Source organism: Lacerta agilis, chromosome 14 (assembly GCF_009819535.1).
Source record: "Lacerta agilis isolate rLacAgi1 chromosome 14, rLacAgi1.pri, whole genome shotgun sequence".
In the NCBI taxonomy this organism is placed as follows: Eukaryota; Metazoa; Chordata; class Lepidosauria; order Squamata; family Lacertidae; genus Lacerta; species Lacerta agilis.
Window position 1 is genome coordinate 31,739,298 of NC_046325.1, and position 25,520 is coordinate 31,764,817.

At 43.2% G+C, this 25,520-nt stretch overlaps 1 protein-coding gene across 1 annotated transcript; it reads right to left on the bottom strand.

The window, feature by feature from the left end:
* Positions 1 to 13,987: 13,987 nt before the first annotated feature.
* HOXB2 (homeobox B2) lies at positions 13,988 to 17,517 on the bottom strand. The gene is made up of 2 exons (XM_033170086.1): positions 16,978 to 17,517; positions 13,988 to 15,354 (listed from the first exon to the last, which is right to left on the bottom strand). Exons 1-2 carry the CDS (start codon positions 17,387 to 17,389, stop codon positions 14,675 to 14,677), a joined length of 1,092 nt encoding a protein of 363 aa, XP_033025977.1. The 5' UTR covers positions 17,390 to 17,517; the 3' UTR covers positions 13,988 to 14,674.
* Between the last annotated feature and the right edge of the window lie 8,003 nt (positions 17,518 to 25,520).

Below are 25,520 nucleotides of genomic sequence, written 5' to 3' on the forward strand. Positions count from 1 at the left end.
GGCAAATCCACACTGTGATCAGCTCCTGCCCGGAAACCAATGCCCCCACTGTGGAAGGACGTGTGGATCCAGAATTGGCCTCCACAGTCATTGTTAAAACCATGTTTATGGAAGACAGTCTTACTCGGCTACGAGTGATCGCCAAAGAAGAACTTTAATATATGTAGCATGTTTTAGTTGCTTTATGTTAGTTGTTATTACAGTACAGAATGATCAATAATAATATTTGTTATCACTATTGTTTGGAATGTTGTCATTAAGCAAAGTGCCCATCAGTTTGACTGTCTGCATCATGGAAGCTGCGGTATTGGATTTTGTTTGTTTGTTGCACTTCTATTCTACCATTTTCCTCCAAGGAGCTCAAGGTGGCACATGTGGTTCTTCCCCTCTTCATTTAATCCCCACAATAACCCTGTGAGGTAGGTTGGGCTGAGAGGCAATGACTGGCTCAGTGTCTCCCAGTTCATGCAGTGATACAGTCTCCATTGCCACAGGGCCAACATGGACAGAGCAGGGTGTTTCTACCCCCTTGCTCACGCTCTACAAGCATCAAAGCCTGAAGCAAGGGGAAGGAAATGCATCCCTGTGGAGCATGCAGAGGCGCATAACCCCCACTGCCTCTAGGTCGCCTCACCCTTCCAAAGCATGCACAGTGCTCAGAAAGGGCCGTAAAGCCAAGGAAATGGGTTCAGAAACTAGGTTTGATATTTATTTAGACATATAATTCTCATGTCCCTTTTCGTGTCTGCTTTGCCACCCCAGAGCACCACTGTGCATTTCAGTACAGCTCTTTAGCAAAAAGACACAGGGTAGCTGTGACACAGTTGGTGTCTCCCTTGTTTTATATTTCCTTCAGTCTTCCAAATTAGCAATTTTCTTTTTGGCTAGTGTACGCGAGAAAATCTTGAAGGTTCCAAACAACAAAATAATAATGGGATCCCATCAGGGTACTGCAATTAAAAGAGATGGTGTATTCCATCAAGTTTCAGGGTGTTGTTCTTTTTTTCTTGCTTCCTAAAAATATTTAATTAGACATTAGCCTTTAATTATATTTACTGCTTCATTTTCACTTGTGTATTTAGAGAGGCGATAGTGTCACTAATTATTCTTATCCCCTAAAGCACAACCGATAAAAGCCTCCCTCTTAATACTCACTTTGACTTGATGAGGCTCCTTTCCTCCCTTCCCAATTTTATTGCAAAGAAAAGCAATCAGAGGGGATTTTAAAATATATATTAGTGGTGTAGAACTCTGGAACAGTCTCCGTAGAAAAGTTGGGGGAGCAAAGAATCTCACTGGGTTCAATACATTTAGGAAGATTATCTTGTAATATCTCAACTAGAGCTTCAGTAGTGGGCCCCTGAGATCTGGGAGGAATTTTCCCACATATAATCTTGAGCAGCAGCTCCTCCTCCTCCTCCTCCTCCTCCTCCTCCTCCTCCTCCTCCTCCTCCCTCTTTGAGCATCAGAGATTGCTATCACTAAAGACGGGATGGTGCATGACATGAATTTGCACACCATGAAGAATTCCCTTGGCAAACCTCAATTCATGGGCAGTCTTCATTGACACAGTATTTCAAGGATGGGATACTGATGACTTTGGGGCATTACCCCTTACCCTTTCCAGAACCTACTTGTGGTTTGACACTCTACTGTGTTTGCTGGTTGACCCTTGCAACAGGACATCCTTTACCAGACATCTGATGAAGCGGTCTGTGGTCCATGAAGGGTTCTGCTGTAATAAATTTGTTTATTATAAAACTTATATCCTGCCCTTCCTCCCAGATGAATGTGTTAGGGCTGTCGCCAGCTAAGCCATACTAAGAATAGACCCATCAAAATCAATTAAGCCAGTCACATCAATTGATTCCAATAGGTGTACTCTGAGTTATATATAGCCCTTAGGCTGCAGTGCTACCCCTCCCCCCTCCCCACACACCCCACACCCCAGCACCTTGCAATAAGACTCTTGGTTGATTTTTCTCTAATAGACTAATATGCCATAGCTACCCATGTGGGAAAGCCATGCCCTCCTCCTGTTGCAACAACACTATCCATGATGCTCTAGGCCCTTAAATATATAGTTAATCACACCATCTATTGAAACATTCCTGCTTTGTTGCATGCATGAATGAACTGGCCTCTGAACAGTTATTAAAGCACATGACTTAAGAAGAATCCGGACAACAACCCTGGTGTAACTAACCAATAGGAATTTTGGAAAGCAATATTGCAGGGGGTTATGCCTCATGCACCTGCTCTTATGAGGAAAGGTTGCAGCATTTGAAACTTTTTCGTTTAGAGCAAAGACAACTTAGAGGCGATGTGATGGAAGTTTGTAAAATTATGCATGGTATGGAGAAAGTGGATAGAATAGAGGTTTTTCTCACACTCTCCTAGCACTAGAATTTAATGGACATTCAACGAATCTGAATGCTGAAAGATTCAAGACAGATAAAAAGAAAGTACTTCTTTACAGAGTTCATAGTTAAACTGTGGAACTTACTTTCACCAAAGGCAGAGGTGGCCGCCAAATTGGAAAGCTTTAAAAAAAAGGATGGACAAATTCACAGAGAATATGGCTATCCATGGTTACTATCCACAATGGCTATGTTCTACCTCCATGATCAGAGTACTTCTGAATACCAGTTTCTGGAAACCACAGGAGGGGAGAGTGCTCTCGTGCTTAGTTTCTACTTGAGGGTTTCCCAAAGGTATCTGATTTGCCACTGTGAGAACAGGGTTTTGGGCTAGCTAGATGGGCCTATTCCAGCAGGCTCGTCTTATGTTCTTACATTCTTTGAGTCTACTCATGCCTGGCTTCATCAATTCATATGTTCTAGCAGTCTCTTCCTGTACCACAAATGTACATGTCATCTATTCACTGACTTTCCTGTTGTGTGTGTAACTGCTTCCCCCCCCCCCGGTTTGTTTTGCCCATGTGGCTGTATCATTGTATGTTTCGGGGTGGAGAACCTTAGACCTCACCTTGGAGCTTAATGTGGCCCTCCAAGCCTCTCTACATGGCCCCCAGGACTCCTTACAGACCACACACCCTCTCTAGACACACATCTCCACCACCAGGGCCAGGGCCTTTTCAGTGATGGCTCTGACCTGGTGGGATGCTCTGTCCCACGAGACTAGGGCCCTGCAGGACTTTATCTCCTTCCTCAGGGCCTGTAAGACAGAGCTATTCTGCCTGGCCTTCAATTTAGCCTGATCCTTCATTCCTTTTTCCCTTCCCTTTTTCTATGAAGAAACCCTTTCTGAGACCCCACATTTAAACTCTTCCCTGGTCTCCTTGCTGGCCCTAGCAGGACTAACTTGGCCAGTTCGCCCTGGCGATGCTACATTTATGTTGTATTTTATGCTGTTTTTAAGGTAATTTTTAATCAATGTTTTATATTTGTTGTATGCTGCCCTAAGCCTGGTTTTTAAATTGGGAAGGGTGGGGTATAAATAAAATTTATTATTATTATTATTATTATTATTATTATTATTATTATTATTATTATTATTATTATCTTGTTGACCTTGCTTTGACTTTCCTGGCTGGAATTTGTTGTATAGTGCCTATTGCTTCCCTGGATGGAGGATTCAAAGGGTTGTGGAAGTGCAGAAATTTACACTCAATGGTCCACCCACTTTTGCCTCTGGCCCTACCCAGCAGCACTATTTGAACCTTAGAAGATTGCCCAGGTGGGAATGCATCCCTCAGGGTTGAACAGGTTTCCCATTCTGGTACGTGTGTGTGTGTGTGTGTAATATCATTAGGGCATTCAAGTGGCACCATGGCTAGCATATCCATAGTCTAGGACAAGGTAAATATTGCTTTGGTGTCTTTATACTACATTAACTAGCCTTGTTTGTATATTTGCAGTTAATAAGCTCTCATCTCATGGAGAGGGCAACCATCAGATGCTTAATTTATGCTCTGCAGTTGCTGAGAGCATCAGGCCACAGCTTTCGAAACGTGTTTCCTCTGGCATTTGACATTTTTAAGGAAGTAAAAAATGGGCTAAACAAATGGTGAAATCTTTCAGTCATTCAATAATTTAGATTTTATTGAATGTGTTCCCTTCTCTCCTCTGACACTTTGGTCTTGCTAATTAGGACAAATAAGAAGGGTTTGCTGTGAGCAAGGATAATAACCGGCGAGGCCCCCCATTTATTAAGTCACTTTCTGTGGGTGGAGAATTGATTGGTGGCTGTGAGTGGCATGCTGCCTAGACCTGCAGCGACTTGGAGGAGTCATTATGATACGCAGAAGGGCCCTAGCTAGAGATTTGTATTGATAAGGTGTCAGTTGTTTTGCATTGGTCCTCCTAGAGAATTAACCCCTCTCACTTTCTCTCTCAACCCAGTGCTGAATTATCACCTCTCCTCAATATGCTCTGAGTTCAAGCATAGTATGAGCCAACACCAGGAGATCCAGGAACTCCCAAAGAAGGGTGTGCAGTCTTAGTGCAGTCTGAATGGCACTCTCAGAATCAAAGCGAACCTGGTCATTTTGAGTGGCAACCAATGCCAGGCAGAAAAGGCTTTCATTATAGAGATGTTGGTAGAACAAGTCCCCTATCTGCAGCCATCAGTTTATGGCCTTGCTATGGCAATGATGGTTTTCAGTTAAGTGCAGAAAACTAGGGAAAGGCACCTCTTGCCACCAATTCCACCTGCACATCTAAGAAGATTAGTGAGTCAATGAGAACCAAAGCTACAAAACTTAGTATTTCAGGGGGTGTGCAACTCCATTCAAAACAGGTTGTAAACTCCAAACCTGTGTCAGCCAATCCATCTACCAGCAGTACAATACTACTTCTGTTTTGTCTGCATTAAGTTTCAGCTTGTTCACCACACAGTCCTTCATAGCTACCAAACAGCAGCTTAGCCTTTTAACTGCCTCCCTAGGATCAGATGAAAATGAGAAATAGTGTTTCAGTTAACCTGGGGAGAGAGGTTGGGAATGCTACACACCATGGCTATAATGTCTTCTTCCAATGGCAAGAACACATTCTAACAGTTAAAATGCAATATACTGCTGTTTCCATGAAGTCTAGAAACTTTATAGATCTAGAAGCTATATATCTAGGAGAGAGAGAGAGAGAGAGAGAGAGAGAGTGTGTATCTTTAAGACTCTGTCTTGTTAGTCGCTATAACAAATGCATGGTTTTCATTATTAACAGCATCCTTCCAGTATCTAGAGCAAACTTGTCCGAATTGCTGTTTGGTGCTTTAAAAATCTCTCCACTTTTATGTATATATACTCAGTCCAATGAAACAAACATCACAGTCCCTCAATATTATGAATAGGATGGAAGGTGGTATGAATGAGAATCCAGGTACCAAGGATGGAGAAGCAGCAGTGGGGTGATATACCTCTCTGTGTTGCCTCCTCCTGAAAAGGGAAGCAAAGGTGAAGGGTGAGCTGAGCATCTTGTAACTCTTTCTGGACCAAATAAAGGGTTTGAAATGCAGGCTCTTTGATTTAGTAACACTGGCTTCTTTTATTATACAATGGGAAACAGTCTTCATGTTCTGAGCTTCCAAGACATTTGGATTACTCAGAACACTTTGATTGCTAGGTGCTTTTACACATCTATTTTTATTTTTATGTATTTATTATTTTCTTACATGCATATCCCATCTTTCTTCCACTATGGAACCCAAGGGGGTTCCCAGGCAATCACCCATCCAGGCGCTGATCATGCTCAATTCTCCTTAGCTTCAGCAAGATGGCGACCTCTTGAGACTTCAGACAAACCCTGAGGAACCATGTGCCTCAGGTCTTTATTCATTCAACTCCAGTTTGCCATGGCTGAGCGCCCCCAGAATCTTTATTGTTGAATCAAATACAATAAATTCCCTTGCACATATGAGACTGAAGGAAGACATTCCAGGTCATGTCAACCAGGAGAACTTGAGCCCTTTCTCACAAGAAATTACCACTGACTCTGCTCTACAGTGTAGGCCAGCCTCCCCCAACATGGTAGGACTATCCTCCATATGTAGTTGCATGGATGCCAGCTCCCAGCATCCCTGACCATTGGCCATGTTGGCTGGAGCCAGCTGGACCTGTTCTTCAAAACAGCTGGAGAACACTAAGTTGGCAAAGCCTGATTTAGGCAAACTGCACACACAAATGGTGTAAAAAGTCCTGCTCTTTTAAAGAAAAGCAACATTTGGATGCTGTGATTTTGATCAGAGAAGTGTTTTGGAAAGGGAGTGCTTGTTTCTTTCCCTGCTGGCCATTTTCCCATTCAAAACCACCCCCCTGCAGCTGCCAACAGATGGGTGTTTACCCTTGCATCTTAACCATGTTATTTAGCTTAACAATGAATCTGGCATGGACTTAATAGAAATGATCTTCCTTGGCATCCTGCCTACTTTTTATTTTTTATTTTATTTTTTGCATTTCTTGCACTGCAATAAATGTGTTTCTCTTTTGAATACCACTCATCTCTTCCCCCAGGAAATTCCCTCCTGGGGTTGGCCACGTCCAAAGCACCAAGGAAAGCTATTCATTATCCACGATTTTATTTAATATTACTGGCTTCTGGAATATGCTCAAGTATGGCATGAGAAATGCCAGACACTGTCCATAAATGAGTCATTTATTCCTGTGTGTCTGTGGCCTTGCAAATGTAAAGAGAAGGCCGCATACCTTTTGTAGCCCCTTAGCCTCCATTTACAGTTTTGCAGAACTCTGGAATTCATAGCCCACCTATCCTTAGCCCCAGATACACTGTGGGAAATTCACCCAAGCCTGCCACAGTGACAAATATTCTAGTTTTACCACTGGCTAGAACTTAAGCCAATTTGACCATGGGTTCAAGGTTCTACAGTTTAATATCGAAAAAATAGTGATTCTGACTCTTAAGGCTGCCTCTGGATTCTTGTAAATACAAGCTGGCAAATACACCCTTCATATATTCAGAGACATGTCCCATGTGTTCAAAGGACTCAGCCTACTCAATGAAAAGAGCCTCCAAGTGTGGTGTAGTGGTTAAGAGCGGTAGACTCGTTATCTGGGGAACCGGGTTCGCGTCTTCACTCCTCCACATGCAGCTGCTGGGTGACCTTGGGCTAGTCACACTTCTCTGAAGTCTCTCAGCCCCACTCACCTCACAGAGTGTTTGTTGTGGGGGAGGAAGGGAAAGGAGAATGTTAGCCGCTTTGAGACTCCTTCGGGTAGTGAAAAGCGGGATATCAAATCCAAACTCTTCTTCTCTTCTTCCAAGGTTTAGACTTGCATGTCTCCCCTGCATTCAGATTTACTTCTTTTGGTTGCCTTTGTTGAGCCATTGGGGACAGGCAATTTGTAGTTAGACAGTGGCCTTGTATCTCAATCAAATTTCCAGTGGATGAGTGAATTTTGCTTTATGTTGTTGTTCAGTCGTTCAGTCGTGTCCGACTCTTCGTGACCCCATGGACCAGAGTACGCCAGGCACGCCTATCCTTCACTGCCTCTCGCAGTTTGGCCAAACTCATGTTAGTAGCTTCAAGAACACTGTCCAACCATCTCATCCTCTGTCGTCCCCTTCTCCTTGTGCCCTCCATCTTTCCCAACATCAGGGTCTTTTCTAGGGATTCTTCTCTTCTCATGAGGTGGCCAAAGTACTGGAGCCTCAACTTCAGGATCTGTCCTTCTAGTGAGTACTCAGGGCTGATTTCTTTGAGAATGGATAGGTTTGATCTTCTTGCAGTCCACGGGACTCTCAAGAGTCTCCTCCAGCACCATAATTCAAAAGCATCAATTCTACGGCGATCAGCCTTCTTTATGGTCCAGCTCTCACTTCCATACATTACTACTGGGAAAACCATAGCTTTAACTATACGGACTTTTGTCGGCAAGGTGATGTCTTTGCTTTTTAAGATGCTGTCTAGGTTTGTCATTGCTTTTCTCCCAAGAAGCAGGCGTCTTCTGATTTCGTGACTGCTGTCACCATCTGCAGTGATCATGGAACCCAAGAAAGTGAAATCTCTCACTGCCTCCATTTCTTCCCCTTCTATTTGCCAGGAGGTGATGGGACCAGTGGCCATGATCTTAGTTTTTTTGATGTTGAGCTTCAGACCATATTTTGCGCTCTCTTCTTTCACCCTCATTAAAAGGTTCTTCAATTCTTCCTCACTTTCTGCCATCAAGGTAGTATCATCAGCATATCTGAGGTTGTTGATATTTTTTCCGGCAATCTTAATTCCGGTTGGGGATTCATCCAGTCCAGCCTTTCGCATGATATATTCTGCATATAAGTTAAATAAGCAGGGAGACAATATACAGCCTTGTCGTACTCCTTTCCCAATTTTGAACCAATCAGTTGTTCCATATCCAGTTCTAACTGTAGCTTCTTGTCCCACATAGAGATTTCTCAGGAGGCAAATGAGGTGATCCGGCACTCCCATTTCTTTAAGAACTTGCCATAGTTTGCTGTGGTCGACACAGTCAAATGCTTTTGCATAATCAATGAAGCAGAAGTAGATGTTTTTCTGGAACTCTCTGGCTTTCTCCATAATCCAGCGCATGTTTGCAATTTGGTCTCTGGTTCCTCTGCCCCTTCGAAATCCAGCTTGCACTTCTGGGAGTTCTCGGTCCACATACTGCTTAAGCCTGCCTTGTAGAATTTTAAGCATAACCTTGCTAGCGTGTGAAATGAGTGCAATTGTGCGGTAGTTGGAGCATTCTTTGGCACTGCCCTTCTTTGGGATTGGGATGTAGACTGATCTTCTCCAATCCTCTGGCCACTGCTGAGTTTTCCAAACTTGCTGGCATATTGAGTGCAGCACCTTAACAGCATCCTCTTTTAAAATTTTAAATAGTTCAGCTGGAATATCATCACTTCCACTGGCCTTGTTGTTAGCAAGGCTTTCTAAGGCCCATTTGACTTCACTCTCCAGGATGTCTGAATTTTGCTTTATGATTGAGGCCTAATCTGCTTCCCTTCCCAATCAAATTAGTTGATGAGATGATTCTGCTGGGGGGGGGGATGGTGCTCTCCACTGTGTGCTTCACCTGATCTTAAGACCCAAGAGGGTCTGTAGGAAAGTGGGTGGTCTTCTAGATACTGTATTTGGGGCTTAAATCATTTAAGGCTTTAAACACCAATGTGAGCATTACAATTACCTGTGGTATCCATTCTCAGCGGTGCACTCAGGGAAGCACGTTGAGGCAGAGGTCCAGGACTCCATTTGGGAGAATGAGTAAGAAGACCCCCAATATGTGGCAGGGGTGGCTTACCATATACCACATTTTGAAATAAAGAGATACACATTATCATCTAAAGTGAGGGTAGACAATGTGGTGGCCCCCCCACCTGTTTTCGTACTACAACTCCCATAATCCTTGATCATTGGTCATGCTGTCTGAGGTCAATGGGAGTTGTAGCCCAGCAGCATTTGGAAGGCTACAGGTTCCCCATGCCTAATGTACATGATGCCACCCTCCAGATTTCTCTTCAACACACACATTTTTCATGAGGGTTTGGCTTAATTCCTTAATCTGCATCCACAGACGTAACCATCCATATTTAAGAACACAGAATTTAAAAAGCATCTGTTCATCCACTGCTACTGTTTTCTCCCCTGCCCCCCAGCCTAGGGCTTGCTGATCAGAAGGTCGGCAGTTCGAATCCCCGCGATGGGGTGAGCTCCCGTTGCTCAGTACCAGCTCCTGCCAACCTAGCAGTTTGAAAGCACGTCAAAGTGCAAGTAGATAAATAGGTACCGCTCTGGCGGGAAGGTAAACGGCGTTTCCGTGCACTGCTCTGGTTCACCAGAATCGGCTTAGTCATGCTGGCCACATGACCTGGAAGCTGTATGCCTGCTCCCTCGGCCAGTAATGCGAGATGAGTGTCGCAACCCCAGAGTCGGACATGACTGGACCTAATGGTCAGGGGTTGCTTTACCTTTACCTTTACCACCCTAGGAGCAGTCAGCTGTTGTTGTTTTCCTTATAAATGCTATAAATCTCCATTATGTTATTCATGCACATTATTATATGTGTTTGAGTTGGAAACTTAAATATGTTCTGCACATGCTCAGAGGCATATGTTTCTTTATTGCTTTAACTGTTCTGAGGCTAAACTCTCTCGCACTGGAAGTAAATCTCACATTAAGCCCTTGATATAGTTGCCTTCCTAACCACTACAGATTGGTATAGACAGATAAGAGTCCTTAAAGATTGCCAGGGATCAGGTTGAGCCAAAGTGATCAGAATGTACCACGGGGAACTGTTTGCGATGCCAGCGCTGAGGCCTGCATCAGTGCTTTTGAAGCATATCTCTCCCACAAAGAATTATTGAAACCATAGGCTGTTATAGAGGTGCTGAGAATTGTAGCACTTTAGGGGGTAAAACTATGGTTCCCATGAGTTCTTTAAATGTGCTTTAAATGTAAGGTGGATGCAGATTCAGAGCAAAATGCTATGCTTGCTTACTCAGAAGTCCCAGTGGAGTCACATCTACACCATACACTTAAAGTATGTTTAAAGCACATGATTATTTGAGGGAAGCCATGTGCTTTTAATGTATGGTGGGTGTGACCTAAGTTAAGTCCCCCCCCCAAGTATTTTCTTCCAAAATAAATCACCCTGGACATTTTATAGAAGGGTGGTGTTAAAATGTATTAGATAGATACATGTGCATACAAGGGACCATAGCTAATGTGTTGCATGCAGAAGATGCATGTTCAATCCCTTTTATCTCCATGTAGGACTGAGGGAGACTCTTGTTTGAAACCTTGGACAGAGCCATAGCTGTGGAGGTGGGGGGGAATAGCCAGGTGCCCCCACATGAAGCCTCCAAATGAGTGCCATTGAGGCTCCCAGCCAGTGTGTGTGTATACACAAATGCATGTGGAGGGATGCCAAACTGGGTTTTTGACCAGGGTGAAATAAAGCCTAGTTTTGCCCCTGCCTTGGAGATCTGCTCCCAATCAGAACAGACAATATCAAACTAGATGGACCAATGGTCTGAGCTGCTTCCTATGTTTATCTAAATTCCTAGGCTCCGAATGTGCTGACACCCTATTTTTCCTTCGAACCATATGTCTGTTGCATCTGGCTCTGGTTGAGAGATCTTGAAGTTCTAGTAAATAAATAAGTAAAGTAGATCTGACAGGCTCGAATTCTGCCCATCCTTAAGTCTAGGAGAAAAGTGAGGATGCAAGCATTGTGAAACCTTATGGAAAAAAATCTTGGGGGATGCAGCAGTGCAGCACTGAGGGACTGGCCACTCTAGGACTGTCATGAAGCTGCTGCTTTATGGTAAAATCTTCAGAGGTATCTTAAAGGGTCATTTGTTGTCATTAGGCATAAGCAAAAGCAGAGAGAAAGTTTTGCATGTGTGCTACTGACTAACAACTGAAGATAACTTAAATTGACATTTTATCATGAGATAGATACTCAGGCACTGTTAACTCCTGTAGTCACTCTCAACCTATTATTTTATTGGTTTGTTTTTTCTTACATTAACCTCCAACTTTCCCTCCAGCAGATCTCAGAACAGCATAGTTTGCACAACACCATTTTGTCCTCACACCAACCCTCTGCAGTAGGTTAGGCTTCTGCCACCTAAGGCAACTGCTTTACTGTGCCTAATGGTAGGGCCAGCCCTGCTGCAACCTCAACTGCTATGTGAGAGGGTTATTGAGGCAGTTTCTTAACCACAGCGGGAGAAACCTTAAAACAAATAAATGCATTCTCATTTATGAGAATATTTGAATATTTGTGTTTGTGTGATGCTTGTTGCCCTGCTTTGCCAATAAATTTCTTTTGAATAACATGCTGATACACTGTATAGAGTGGAATATGCTGCAATGAATGGAGTGGAGTGGATTTTTCCTCAAAAGAAAGTCCCAACTTCAGTGGGATTTACTCTCGTGTAAGTGTGTACATAGAAATGCAGCGCAAATTGTAAAGCAGATGCCTGTTTGACTACCTAGATACTTACAGAATAGATTTCAAATGGTTTGGGTGGAGGGGGTGGCGAGTAAGCAGGAATGTATGTTTGTTTATGTGGCTTTGATTCCGTAGTGTGGTTTCCAGAGCAGGCTAAAATTCCCTGATCATATGTGTCTGCGGGTGGGGGGGGGGGAAGGAGTGGGAGCGCGTTTGAAATAAAAAACAACACTGCCTACGTTTTATTTATTGTATTTTCTTACCGACGTGCAAGAGGACGCCTTTCTTTGCAGCAGTTTCTCCTTCCACAAACATGGGTCTTCTTATCCTATCCTTCGTGATACCTTTTTATGGGGATGGAATTGGGGTGGGTGGCTTGGGGGGGGGGGAGCGCACGAGAAATGAAACAGGGTTTATCTGCAGCGAAGGAGAAACGTGTATCAGACCATCTTAGAATGTAGTTAATAAATAAAAAATCCTTGGATGCAGAAGCCCATCATGATAATTGTCTAATCTTGCTGAATGAAATCTTACGAATTGGGGGCTTCGGAATCTCAAAAGCTCCCTGTCTTGTTCAGAATCACAACCAACATTCCATCCGCCCACGCTTCCACCCCCCCTCCCCCGCGTCACAACCTACCCCCGGAATAATAGAACAGTTTCTTCCATCTATAATGGCTGCCTGGTCGTCCTCACCGCACCCTCCCCCCGCCTCGACTTGTGTAGTCTTCGATTCCTGCGCCATTTTGAGCTCCTACTCCCCTCCCCCTCACTCCGATCTCCTGATCCTCTCCCGGATCTCAGTGTGTTGCTTTGGCCCACAAATGCGACTTGAATGCCTCCCAAAATCCTGCCATGTTAGGGGAAATACCGGTGACTTAGCAGAGACGTAATATGATTTATTTGTGTATGTGTGTGTTAACATTGTGCATGTCACACACACGGCCGGCGATCCCTCTTCTCTGACCGTTTGCAACCCAGCAAAGCTCGCCTCCGCCACCAACCCCGCCCCAAGCCGCCCACTTTTAAGATGGGGTTTGGTTTAAAAAATAAAATAAAATTAGGGCTAAGAAATAAAGGTGCTTAGTAGTTGAAGACGCATAGGCACAACCAATCGTTAATTCCGAATCTAAAAGGCAGACAGAAGGAAATAGATTTAATCTCCTTCAAAACCTCTGTTTGCTCTCGGGTCTTTTATTTCGTCTATGTACGTGGGGAGCTTGAATTAGCCGATTGAATAGCCTTCTCTGCATAGGAAATTTCCTATTTTCACGTCTTAATTTTTTTTCTCCGTTCCTCTCTGCGTGTCCCTAGATTTGGAACATCCCTTTCTTCCACATTGCTAAAAATTTGGAGAACAGACGCCTGTTTCTCCTCTCGAGGTGAAGGTGTAAAAACCATGGCAAAGAGATTCTAAAATCTGTTCCTATTGAATTATTTCTTCTCTCTCTCTCTCTCTCCTTCCCCTTATTCTGAGACATTGCGGATAAGGATAAGGGGCTTTTTCTGTTCTTTGTTCTTTTTTTTACATCGGAGGGGTGACCTAATTTAGCAAAAAAAGGGGGGACCTAGAAACTTTGGGCATTACTAATATTTTGTAATAATAATAATAATTGCAACAACAACAATAATCTTTTTGTTTACAAATTGTGCCCTTTACTTTCCATTCCCTTTCTGGTTTATGCTGGGTCAGTTAACTAGATGCTTTTTAAATAAAAGTGGTCCTGCTCAGAGTGTCCCCCCGCACCTCCCAAGAACAAATCATATATTAACACGCATCAACTGAAATATTTCCGAAGTGAGGTGTTTTGTTGGTTGTTGTTTTTTAGCATTATAAATATTCTAAAGAATCTCTGCTGCGCATACTACATATTTTAAAATGTTAATAAAAAGAGAAAAGAACGTGATTTTTTAAAAGTTTAGTACAGCTTTTTAAGCCTTTGAAAATATTTAAACTCCTCAGAGGCTTTCGCCCCTAATTGTTGTCATGTAAACGAAGGCTAATAGAAATAAAACCTCAAATAATTTTAAAGGGAGGAAAACGAAAGGAAGTCTCCTGCTTTTTTTTTAAGGTGAATGTAAAACAGGAATGCAGCGTTTAATACTATAAAACCATTTATTTAATCTATGAAAATAATGTACAATAAATAATTTGCATTTTACTATTAAAGCATTTGAATAAATAATCTACCTCTAAAACATAAAAAGAAGGGACAAAACCTCCATCGCTCTTGTTGTTTTTAATTTTTTCCTTCTTCCTATTTTGTTCTTTAAATTAATAAATCTAAACGTCTTGCTTTGTTTCCTGAGAAGTTCACTTTTTTAGAAAAACGGATAGACATTTTCTTCTTGAATCGAGGATTTCTAATGCAAGCTTTCTGGGGAAAAGGTGAAGGGAGCTTCTGAAGATATTTCAAAGGCCAGACTTCATTTTTCTCCCTCAATCTGATAAATATCTCCTTAAGCGTGGCACCCCTTTATTACTGTCTGAATAAAAATATATACGAGATAGAAATACCTGAATTCAGTCAGAACATAGATTCCTTTAAAAGAAAGTGGCAGAAATATTTCTTAGGTTCGGGTCCACTAGAGACTCACAAACCTCTTTCGAAATAAATGCTTTTTCAATGGGGTGTGGAGGGGGTATGAGGGGGCTATGATCAGGCGTGGGGTGGGGGAGCGTACTTTCGGTTTCCATGGCATAGGGAGCTGTTGATGTGTGCATGCCTGTGTATATTTATAGGGGCATATAACCCAAGGCAGATAAGGAATGTCGGAGGGTGTTTACTGGAAATTCAAATGTGGCAGATCGAGAGTACAAAGTGTGCTTGTAAAAAAGTCCAGATCTTCTACGGAGAAGCTGACAGGGCTGTCTAAGAACCCCTGGAAGCTGGGAGAAAGCCCTTCTGAGGTCTGTGGGCAGGAATCCACAGAGAAAATATTCAGGTCTGGTGGCAACAAAGGAGACTTCTGGCTTTCCAGGAAGGCATTGTCCAGGGAGGAAGAGGAAGAGGAGGAAGAGCGGGCGCCATCTGTCCCATTTGGCTCTGCGTTGGGGGCGCTCTCCTCGGCGGGTGTCAGGTAGCCAGCGGGGGGCCTCGGCGGCTCTCTGCTGCTGCGGGGAGGGTAAGGACAAGGGATCTCCAGGACGTCTCCAAATGGAGAGCTGCCCTCCTCCTCTTCCTCCTCCTCCACCTCTTCGCTGCCTTGATCCAAGCTGGCGTCCCCCTCGGGGATTTCCTTATGCTGCGTTTGTCGCTTATGCTTCATCCGTCGGTTTTGGAACCAGACCTTCACTTGTCTTTCCGTCAGGTCCAGCAAAGCCGCGATCTCCACCCGGCGAGGTCTGCAGAGGTATTTGTTGAAATGGAACTCCTTCTCCAGCTCCAGCAGCTGCGTGTTGGTGTAAGCCGTCCTCAGCCGTCGAGAGCCGCTCCCGCTGTTGTCTAACAAACCCTGGACGTCTTGGGTGCAGAAAGAAGAAGAAGAAGAAGACAGTTTTGAAAATGAAAATGAAACGAAATAAAGCCATTAAAAATAACAGCTGGGTGTTCCTCCTAAGTGGGGTCTGCCCACGTGCGCTTTTTTTATTACTTGGAAATTATAGGGAAATTTTACAAAGTTTTGTGCATCTCAGTCAAATGTCTTACACACACACACACACACACACACACACCATACACATAAGTAACAGTGGAAACCAGCGCTGGGAAACTTCCTTAAGGTCCTGTAAAGAACAGAATGCGGGGGCAGGGCAGGGGGAGGGGGGAAGGGATGGTGCATTTTTGGAGGGAGACTCAATGAGAAGAATTCCCCGCGTGCTCACTCTGGCATGGAGAAATCAGTATTCAAGACACGCTTGTGGAAGACCAAGTCTCCTCAAGACATCTTCAAGCCTCTCCTCCATCCATTGCAAGAGACGACGTCAGTGTCCTGCCTTCCGTCTTCCCAATCTACCTTCTTGCCTAAGAAGGGGACCTTTCATAATGGAATGGCAAAGCCTTCTTAGCGGGGGAAATAGGAAAGGGGAACACAAAAGCGGGCGAGAGAGAGCGAAAGAACCGATGGCATCTTTCTTTCTTCGCTGCTTTATCCACACAGCCCGGGAAATAGGGGATCCAGGGAGCTAATATTGTGTCCCCCTCCTAACAACCTCGTTGCTTCTCTCCCAATGGAATCCCGAGGATGTCCCAAGGATGTCCATCCCAACCACAAATCCAGGATGTATGCAGGTGGGACGTGAGAGGGTGAGGACACTGAAGGAAAGGAATGAGCTCCTTTCCTCCTTAGCTTGGTGGCTAGGTTGACCCCACCGCGATGCTGTCAGGGCAGGGCTTGTAAAGCAGAGGTCCAGGCCCCCGCTCAGCAGAAAGGAGACATATCACATTTTGAAGTGAAGGAGTGCCATCCACCCCAACTATAAGACCATGAAGTCCAAAATTTACAATTTACATAATTGCACCTCTTGAGATCCTACGGGACTTAACTGAGTTGGTGGGACAGAAATGTTGAAATGGAAGACTCTCGCATCTGCAGTGTAAATTGACAGGGTGCCCTACAAATTACCAGTCTATGGACTAGGGGTGGTCTAAAAAGGACTATATTCCCCGCTCCTTTCCTCTGATATCTTCTTTCCAACCATATTTCTTCTAATCTTGACATAAAAAGAGCTTATATAAAATATACCTCCTCCTCCCCCCAAAAAGCGAATCTGCAGAATTCCCACTGGAATGACTAGCCAGAGCATAAACAAGGCGCCCAGAGGGCCAGAAATGAATACCAGTTCGGAGAGGCTGTGTGGATTTTTATTTTAACTTGTTCTAGGGAAGAGGATAAGAGAGAGAGAGAGAGAGAGAGAGAGAGAGAGAGAGAGAGAGAGAGAGAGAGAGAGAGAGAGAGAGATTCTCCCTGCCATTTCAATCATTTCTTCTGCTTGGAGTTGGTTTAGGATTAAGGGAGGCGAAGAGCATTGCCTCGGTTTCCCAGCAGCGAGCACATTTTAGATAGTAGGATTTTTGTCCTGTTCAGTCAACTTCAGTCAGTTCCCCCCCTGACACCCCAATTTCCCCCCTTCGTCGTATACAGACCTGCAGGAGAACCCGCTGCAGATCCAGGCAAAGAGGAGGAGGAAGGAGAAGTAGTAGTAGCAGCAGCAGCAGCAGCATTAGCAGCAGCAGCAGCAGGGACTTGGCTGGCTTTCTTGAAGGATTTCTTCTCCTTCATCCAGGGGAATTCTCCTGCCAGGGAAGGAGGCTGGAGCGCGGGTCTCTGGGCCTGCCCATGTCTTGGTCTCTTTTGGCTCCTTGGCGTAGGCTGGTTGCTGGATGAAGGATCCAAGCCGAGGAGGGTTTGTTCTAAAGGAGGAGGAATTAACGTCGGTGGTTCCTTGATTGATGAAGTTTGAAATGTCTCCAGGACAGCGGGAAGGGACGTCAGACACTCCGCTAGCGATGGCTGGCTGTTTATGAAGCCTATCTCCCTCTCAAATTCAAAATTCATGGCTTTTTCCAGGGGCCCAGTGCAAAAAAGGGAGGGGGAAGGAGGGGGGGACGCGGGTGGATGGGAGGAGAAGGAACGGTTGATCTTAAAGGCCCTTCCAATATTTTATATCGTTTTAGTATTAATATTATTTGCAGTCTCCTCCCCCTCCCTCCCCCTTTTTATTTTAAAAAATCTTATATTGCTGATAATACAGGCGTATGGGGACCTTGCTCTATTAAACTGACGAGCAGGGATAAATTGCAGCCAATCCTGGTCATGTGACCTGGCTTGCCCAATAGCAGGGCCAGCCCGGTTGAAAACAGAAAGTATTTTTATTTAATAGCTAATAATAATAATAATAATAATAATAACAATAACAACAACAACAATAATAAAAATAATGAGAATAAAAATAATGGCAGCATACCTCTCCTTGGGAGAATGCCACTGATTTTTCTCCTTTTGCTAACAAATGCTAAGTGAGTTTTAAGGAAGATATTGCGAAAGGGCTGAGGAGGCAACTGTGGGGTTGATGGTGGTGGTTACAGTTTGCCTTATTGCCTGGTCTCTGTCTGGTTGATTGAATCGTGGATTTAGCTCAGTCCAGGAGGGAGGAATTAGAAAAGAAGAGACAGACACCAGGGATGAAGTAAAAATCACCCAAGTAGAAGCTGAAAACTTATAATTTACAACCAGCCCAACACTGAAACCCAAAGAAAGAAAAACGAGTGGATTAGCAGACTTGAATCTGTTTGGATGTGCACACACACACACACACACACACACATTATAAACACTGCTGGAGAATATCAGGTTAGTGTGAAAGGATGTTGGAAAGAGTTATTTCTAGAAGCTGTCCTCTTCTAAAACCTATGAGAGCAGTTGGGATTGAATAGGCGATAGTGGAAACAGTTGTTAATGAGTTTATTAGTCGAAAGTTTTCTTTAAACGTAGGGGGGAACCTAATGTATCTCCCCACCCCGGCTCAGTTATATGCACCCAGAGACCATAAACTCAAGGAGTTAATTTTTAAAAAATAAAAAAGTTAATAATATATAATCAGTCCTTTAAAAAAAAGTTCCACGCAAACTGTGAGAGTAAAAGAGCAGAGAGTGAGGGGGAGAGAAAGAAACGATCAATCTTTCTCCACCAAAGACTTCTGACAGCCCGGGCTTCACTAACGTCCTAAAGAATTTGGACGTTCATCAGAATTCCTAAGTGAAGATTTATTCATAGATTTGGGCCTGCTTGGTAAAGGTACAAAATCAGAAAGTTTGGAGTCAGGAGAGGGGGGTAAAGTTGAAAGAGTGAGAAAGAGATAAAAACAAATCAAAAGGGAATTCTGAAAACCTTAGAATGCTTCTTTGAGACTGTTTATTCAAGCTACATTTATCTCCTTCCACAGACATTCTAGAAAGCAAGGCTAGAAAACTACAACGAGGAGTGAAGAAAAGCTTGGCAACTTTTGTCAGCTCAAACATCTGTGTGGGTGGCATTGTATAAAAACCCTAAATCTGGAGGAAATTGAGGTTTGGGAAATGTGAGAACACCCCCAAAATCTATGCATGCAGATTCATGAAGTGCTCTGAAATTTACAGTAGTACTACTATGAGTACTACTTCTATCTGTTTTTGTTACAAACAACAGGCTCCAAATATTTGAGAACTGTGTTATCAAGAAAGTGACATTAAGAAGGTGCTGGAAAACACATTATTAACCCCCCCCATGTTTTGATGTGATTTGGTGGTCTTGCTGCTAGTAGTGGGAATATTACTAAGTACACCAATGCTTGTAGCAGTTTAAGACAATTTAGGCAATGATCCTAACCAAGTTAAATACTTGTAAGTCCCATTGATTTCCATAGAAGAATTCAGCACTAAGCCCTGCTTTTCAAATGCGTGGGATTGCAAGATTTTGTGTGCAATGTGTGCAGTCAGGCTCATCCTATCACACATTCTGCTGCTAGTAAAACAGTACTGTATGTCCCTATCTGGAACATGCACAACATTTCAGAGTAGTTTTATAACTTTTTTATGCATAGTTCTCCCTAACACTCAAAGGAAGAGAAGAATACGTTATTGTGTTGCGGTGTTTTACCAACATCTGTAAAAGATTCTATTCCTACCATAAGATTATGTTCCATCATCTTAAAAAAGTGTAGAATGCAGATGATTTAAAATGGAGTGGACCACTTTTATTAGCTTACAGGGAGATTGGGGTGTGGTGAGAGAATATGGGGGGAAAGGAGACAGGTTGTTTGAAATGCAATTACTTTTAAATGCTTGAGTTAAGCATACACAACCCACCACCGGAATTCTCCTTTCTGTTCCATTTCCCAGGCCAAGAGCATCAGATTTCCACAGGAAATCCATCTGACTAATCAGATTTCACTTGGCTGCATTTGACTGCCAATCCTTCAATGCTGTCAATTGCTGACATCAGTTAAATGCCCTGAATGCTTCTGTCCATATGGACTTCACCCACAGCATCACAGCATAATGGGTTTTGTAGTCTTGCACCTTTCTAAATGGACTTCAGACTACATGCACAAATATTTCAGACATAGACATAAAGATGGATTGGTACCATGTGGTTAAAATACCACAAGCACTTGCCCTTTGCACGTGTCAGTTTTGTGAATGAGAACGAACATGGTTTGGATTGAAGGGTTTATTGTGAGGGTTTGTTTTCTAAGGAATGCACAAATATTGCAAGTGTAGGGATGTCTTGGCTGCAAAAATCCACATACAGATGCGTACAGCAGATTCACTCAAAGCATTGCTTTTGGAATGGCAATTCTAGTGTGTTCCCCCTCACACACATATTATTGACTCTGTTTTAATAATCAAGTTTTGAGGTGGATCCTGGTGTATTGCTTTTCAGTGGAACCCAGAATCCATCTGAATAACATATCAGGAAAAAATGTAACAAGAGTGCATGTGTGGGAGGGGATATTGCAAACTGCAGATGTATTGCTGAAACATGACCTTATCTATGCATTCCCAAATGCAGAGGCCTATTAGAACCTGGTGATAAATTAAATCTCAATTAAACTGGAGCTATTGGAACTTCATGTTGCAATCCTATACCACTGATCTGGGTATAAGCCACATTTAACTCATGGGACTTACTTCTGAGTAGAAATGTATAGAACTGCACTGCTAAAGAGCTATTTCCAATGTGTGTGTGTGTGTTTTTAAGAGGCTTCCTAATTTGATACATTCCCTAGTCAAGCGTGCCTTGAGAACATGTGTCTCTCCCAAGCAAAAGACTTTTGAGAAACAAAACCAAACCTCATACTTACAGCGTATTAAAGCCAAATCAATTTGATTTTAGTGGGATTCCCTTTATTTGGTGGTGGTAGTAGCAGCACTACTACAAAACAAAGATGAGTGCTATTACTTCTTTAAATTTATTTATGGAGATAGTGTGCAACGAACTGGGCCCTTTGGCTGGCATTACACAAACTTATTTTAAAACTATTTGAGGAAACCTTTTCACACAGAACTGAATAACACAGATGCCAATATTTTGGCTCAGCTATATCATCCATAAAATCACATTCAGGGGATATGGGGGGAGGCGGCAGCATTACATTCTTGACTATTGTTGTTTGATCAGGTCCCAATCAAAGTTTCCACGCTCTTATGCTTTTAAATTATACCATCAGATAATATTAAATTACTTATTGCATGGATGAACATAACCCAGCTACAGTCATGGACACAGGGGAAACAGTGTTTCAGTTGTTGTTGTTGTTGTTATTTATTATTGGATCAAGGCTAAAATTATCAGTGAAACTTAATATACGAAACCAAACATAAAACAAAATTAAAATAATCTTTCTTACAAAGCCCTCTGGCCTGAAGTTCTTGCCTGTCCGTGGATTCAATCTACCCATTAACTAAATGTAGGGCTACAGACCAACAATAGTTGTATGGAAGGAGAATATTCAATACACACGTGTTGCAATCCACACCCTCCCTTTCTCTAAGGTGGTCCCATTAAAGTTGATGGAACTGCTTGGGGTTTTGTTAGTTGGTACTGTATTTGTAAACTCACCTATGGCATTCTACCACAGCAACTTACACCAGATAACTATGGACGTAGAACAATATTCAATCATGTAGAAACAATTATTTCTCAACCCAGAAGCAATTATTCTAATGTAATCCTATAGACCTCAGTGAATAGTTTAGACACTGCATCCAGAAATCTCTGTGTCTGTGAACTGATTAATATACTTTGTACTCTGGGTCTAGTCTTAAACAGCATCTGTAAAATGCACAATAAAGAGCAAACATGACAGCAGCCACTGGTAAAGTGCTTGCCCCTATAAGGGATCCATGCATACCCTATCATATATAACTATGCTTACCATGTGAGTTACCCTGTTGAGATGCAAAGCAAATGTGCCAGCAGTTGGTGCTAATTCTACACATAAATTGGCCAACTAACATGGCAGGTGCATTTATATGTGATGGAACACATGGCCAAGGATAGTCATGTGGGGAAGGGCCATAGCACAGTGGCAGAGCATCTGCCTTGCATGCAGAACCTCCCTGGTTCAATCCCCGGCATCTCCAGGTGGGGACATCTGGCTGAAACACTGGAGAGCCACTGCCACTCAATATAGACAATGCTGAGCTAGATGGAACAATGAGTTGACTCAGAATAAGGCAGGTTCCTTTGTACTTATGACCACCGTAGCATCTATTTTGACCCTAGGTAAAGCTGAACTATGCAAACAATTTGGTTCCTTCCCACAATGTCCCTTCCCACAAGCAGCTTGCAGAAGTGGCTAGAAGTGCTGAAAAGGAGCCATGGTGATAATCCAGTCCATATGATTCCAAATTACAGAAATGGCCTCTGTATCTTAAAGTTAGGATACATGGAAAACATACCACCGTAATAGCAACATATGGATCAGGGCTATGACCATGATTGAAGGGACCATGGCTTAGTGGTAGGGCTTCATATTCCTTCCATAATCCCTGACATTGTGAACGAACAGTATTTCAGATGGCAGAATTGGAAAAAGGCCTCTCACAAGGTTTGGAGAGGTACTACACTGCTACCAGTCAGGAAATCCATACTGGGCTGGATAGTCTGTGAGTAAATGTGTATTATATATATCCTGCGCAAACCTGGTACCACTTTGATAAAACGGGATATGAATAATCCACAATATCCAATTTATGTCAATATCCAATTATATCCTAGGGCAGGGATAAGGTACCTGTGGCCTTCCAAATGTTGTGGACTGATAGGAGTTAGCATGTGTGATGGTCAGGGCTGATGGGAACTGTAGTCCAACAATATTGGGAGGACCACAAGTTCCCCATTATACCAGAGCAGCAAATTTGTATCACAGAAGCACCAAAATGGTCAGTACCATCTATTAGACCAGCAGCCTCCTGTGCCTAAAGAATTTATCTGCACTTGGGTTTCTGGTATAAGTGTAATGATGCATAGATAGGTCAACCCAAATCCTCAGTAACTGGGGGTCAGAGGCCTTGAACAAGTCCCCCTAAATTTCTGAAATCCCCCACATTGTCCGTATTTCATTTCAGTTCCAAGTCTCCACATCACAAACCCAACTCCAGGGGTTCCAGAAATGAGCGTGCTTGCTCACTCCCCAACTGGGCAGAGTAGAGTCAGGAATCAATCCTCCTTCCTCTTATACAAAGGAAGCCTCCCTTAAGCAAATGGCAAAGGCTCATTCAAGGTGGGGAGGCAGAAAGAACGTGAGGGCACCAGGGGAGTGAGTGACTTTCCTTCTGTACAGCGCCGAGCAGTGTTTAGCATGGAATAAAGGAGGAGTCATGGTGGTGGTGGTGGGAGCTGCCGGAGACGGAGCAGCAACAGGGCTGGTCGTCGTAGCACTAGGAGTAGGTAGCAGACCTTCTTCGCAGCCAGAGAATGGCGGGGTCTCTTCCCGGCCCTGCCCCGAGCTCTCACTTCCACAAAGCTCGCATTTCGACCTGAATCGCTCTTACAGGCACATAAACGTGACGTTCTAATTTGACAGGCCGTTTACATTCGGTTTCCAACATCATAAAAGTTTTATGGAAACGCGCTGCTTGTAAAAATAAGTTTTCTTAAGGGTTGAGAGCATAAAATACAAATTAGCAGAGCCTTTATCTGATCTCTGTCGCTGTGGCACGTTCCCTCCCCCCCCCCCCGCCCTTTCCACGGCTGCTGCAGCATCTGCCTTCAACTCCTTTCTTGTTTTATTTAGCGATTTAATTTCACGATAGGTTCCCCCCCCCCGCACACACACACACCCGCTCTTAATTTCAGCCAGATAGCCCCGTGTGTGCCTTTTGTTATGATTAATCATTTTCCTTTGTTTTCATTTTAGGCCCAATGGCTGTTTAGTCTGGACGGCACGTGATCGGACCTCTTTGTATCCACAAAAGATGAGGGGTAATTTTAATTGGCGTGAGACTATTTAGAACAAGATTTTCAAAGTGGAAGGGAAAACGGGGCGGGGGGGGGCGAGAGAGACAAGGCGGAGATCGGGGGAGCTGCAGAAGAAATGAACCCCCTAGCGATTAACTTTTTAAGTAAACACAATCATCTAGGAGAAAGTGCTCGGATTTTATAAGCTGTAAAAATAAAGCAGTGACAGTCATAACCTAAGGGAGAACCAAGAGAGAAGGAAATAGATAAATGTCTTTCTCGTTAATGTCTTAAAAAATTAGAAATGAAACGTGTTGTTCTCTTTTCCACCCCCCCCTCCCCTATCTGACAGCTCCAAAGCTTTTTTTTCTTCTTCTGCCTGTTTTCAAACCCGACCAATGGAACAAGAGCCAATTAAGAACAGAAAGTTTATTCAAGAATTGTTCAACAGACAACCCTTAAGGAAATAAATAAAGTTATCTACTGTAAAGAACAAAGAAAGATGTTTCAAAAAAGAGGAGGAGGGCGTGGTGGTGGAGGAGGAAGAGGAGAAAGGAAGGGTTTAGCTAGTTCTTCTAACTGAGGACTATACAATTACAGCCTGGCTCGGATTTCATGCCTCCAGTAGAACTAAACACATTATTTTAAGTACGAAGGTAACTACTGGCTTTTCCCTAAATTACAATAACTAAAAAAAGAAAGAGAAAATGAAAAAACTGGTTGTACAATGACAAGGAAAAAACACCATATTCCTTTATAACAAGTAAATACTAAAAAAAAAGTACATATTTTTTCTTATAAATACATAAATGTTGGGGATAAATAATACAAAACCAACAAAAGGGGAAAAATAGTTTAAAACTGGCTATAACCAATAAATATATAATATATATATATTTATATATATGAATGTTCACCGGAACACGCGCACACATCCCATTGAAAGACGTCTCCAATGGGTGTCCTTCAAAAAGTTGGTATATATACCCATTAAAATGTAAACTCTAAGTGCAAGAAGGATGCCAGGCCAAAGAGGAAGCGCCAGGAAACACGCCCCCTCCCCAAAGGGCCATTTCCTTCCGCTTCCGTTTGGAGGACATAACAGTTTCTGTTCAAATATACCCTGTTTTCACGTTCAAGAAAAGAGACGCAAAGAAACGCAAGACGCCTTAGAGGTGAGGCTCCCCCGACCCATAGCGAACCCCAAAGAAACGGGGGGAGGCCACCACTTCGCAAGGAAGGAAGGGAGGGAGGAAGTAAGGAAGGAAGGGGAATGGTCTCTATTTTTTCTTCTTCATAATGTCGCCCCCTTGTACATTTTGCACAAAAACCCTGTTTTCTTTTTTAAGCCCAGTTTTGCTGTATAAATTAGTTTGCAAAAGGGCACCTCGCTTTTTTCTCTCTCCCCCTCCCCCAACCCTTGACGGAGGTAGTGGGGATTCAAGGAGAGGAACACAGGTAGCAAGGGTGGTGTTTTTAGATAATGAGGCTGTAGGGTGGGCGGAGAAAAGGGGTCAAGGGGGAGGAGAGCCATCTTAGGAGGGAAAATTCAACAGTTTGTATGTGGTGGAGATGAGTAGGGACTGGAAGACTTCAGGAAGGCGGTTTCCCACTTAACGTCTTAGACTTTTTCTTTTCAAAGAAACCCTTTTTGCGGTTAGCTGTGGGGTGGGGGCGGAAGCGCCTTCTTTAAGAATAATTGGTGTATTCACGATCTACTACGACCACAATTTGTTGTACATGT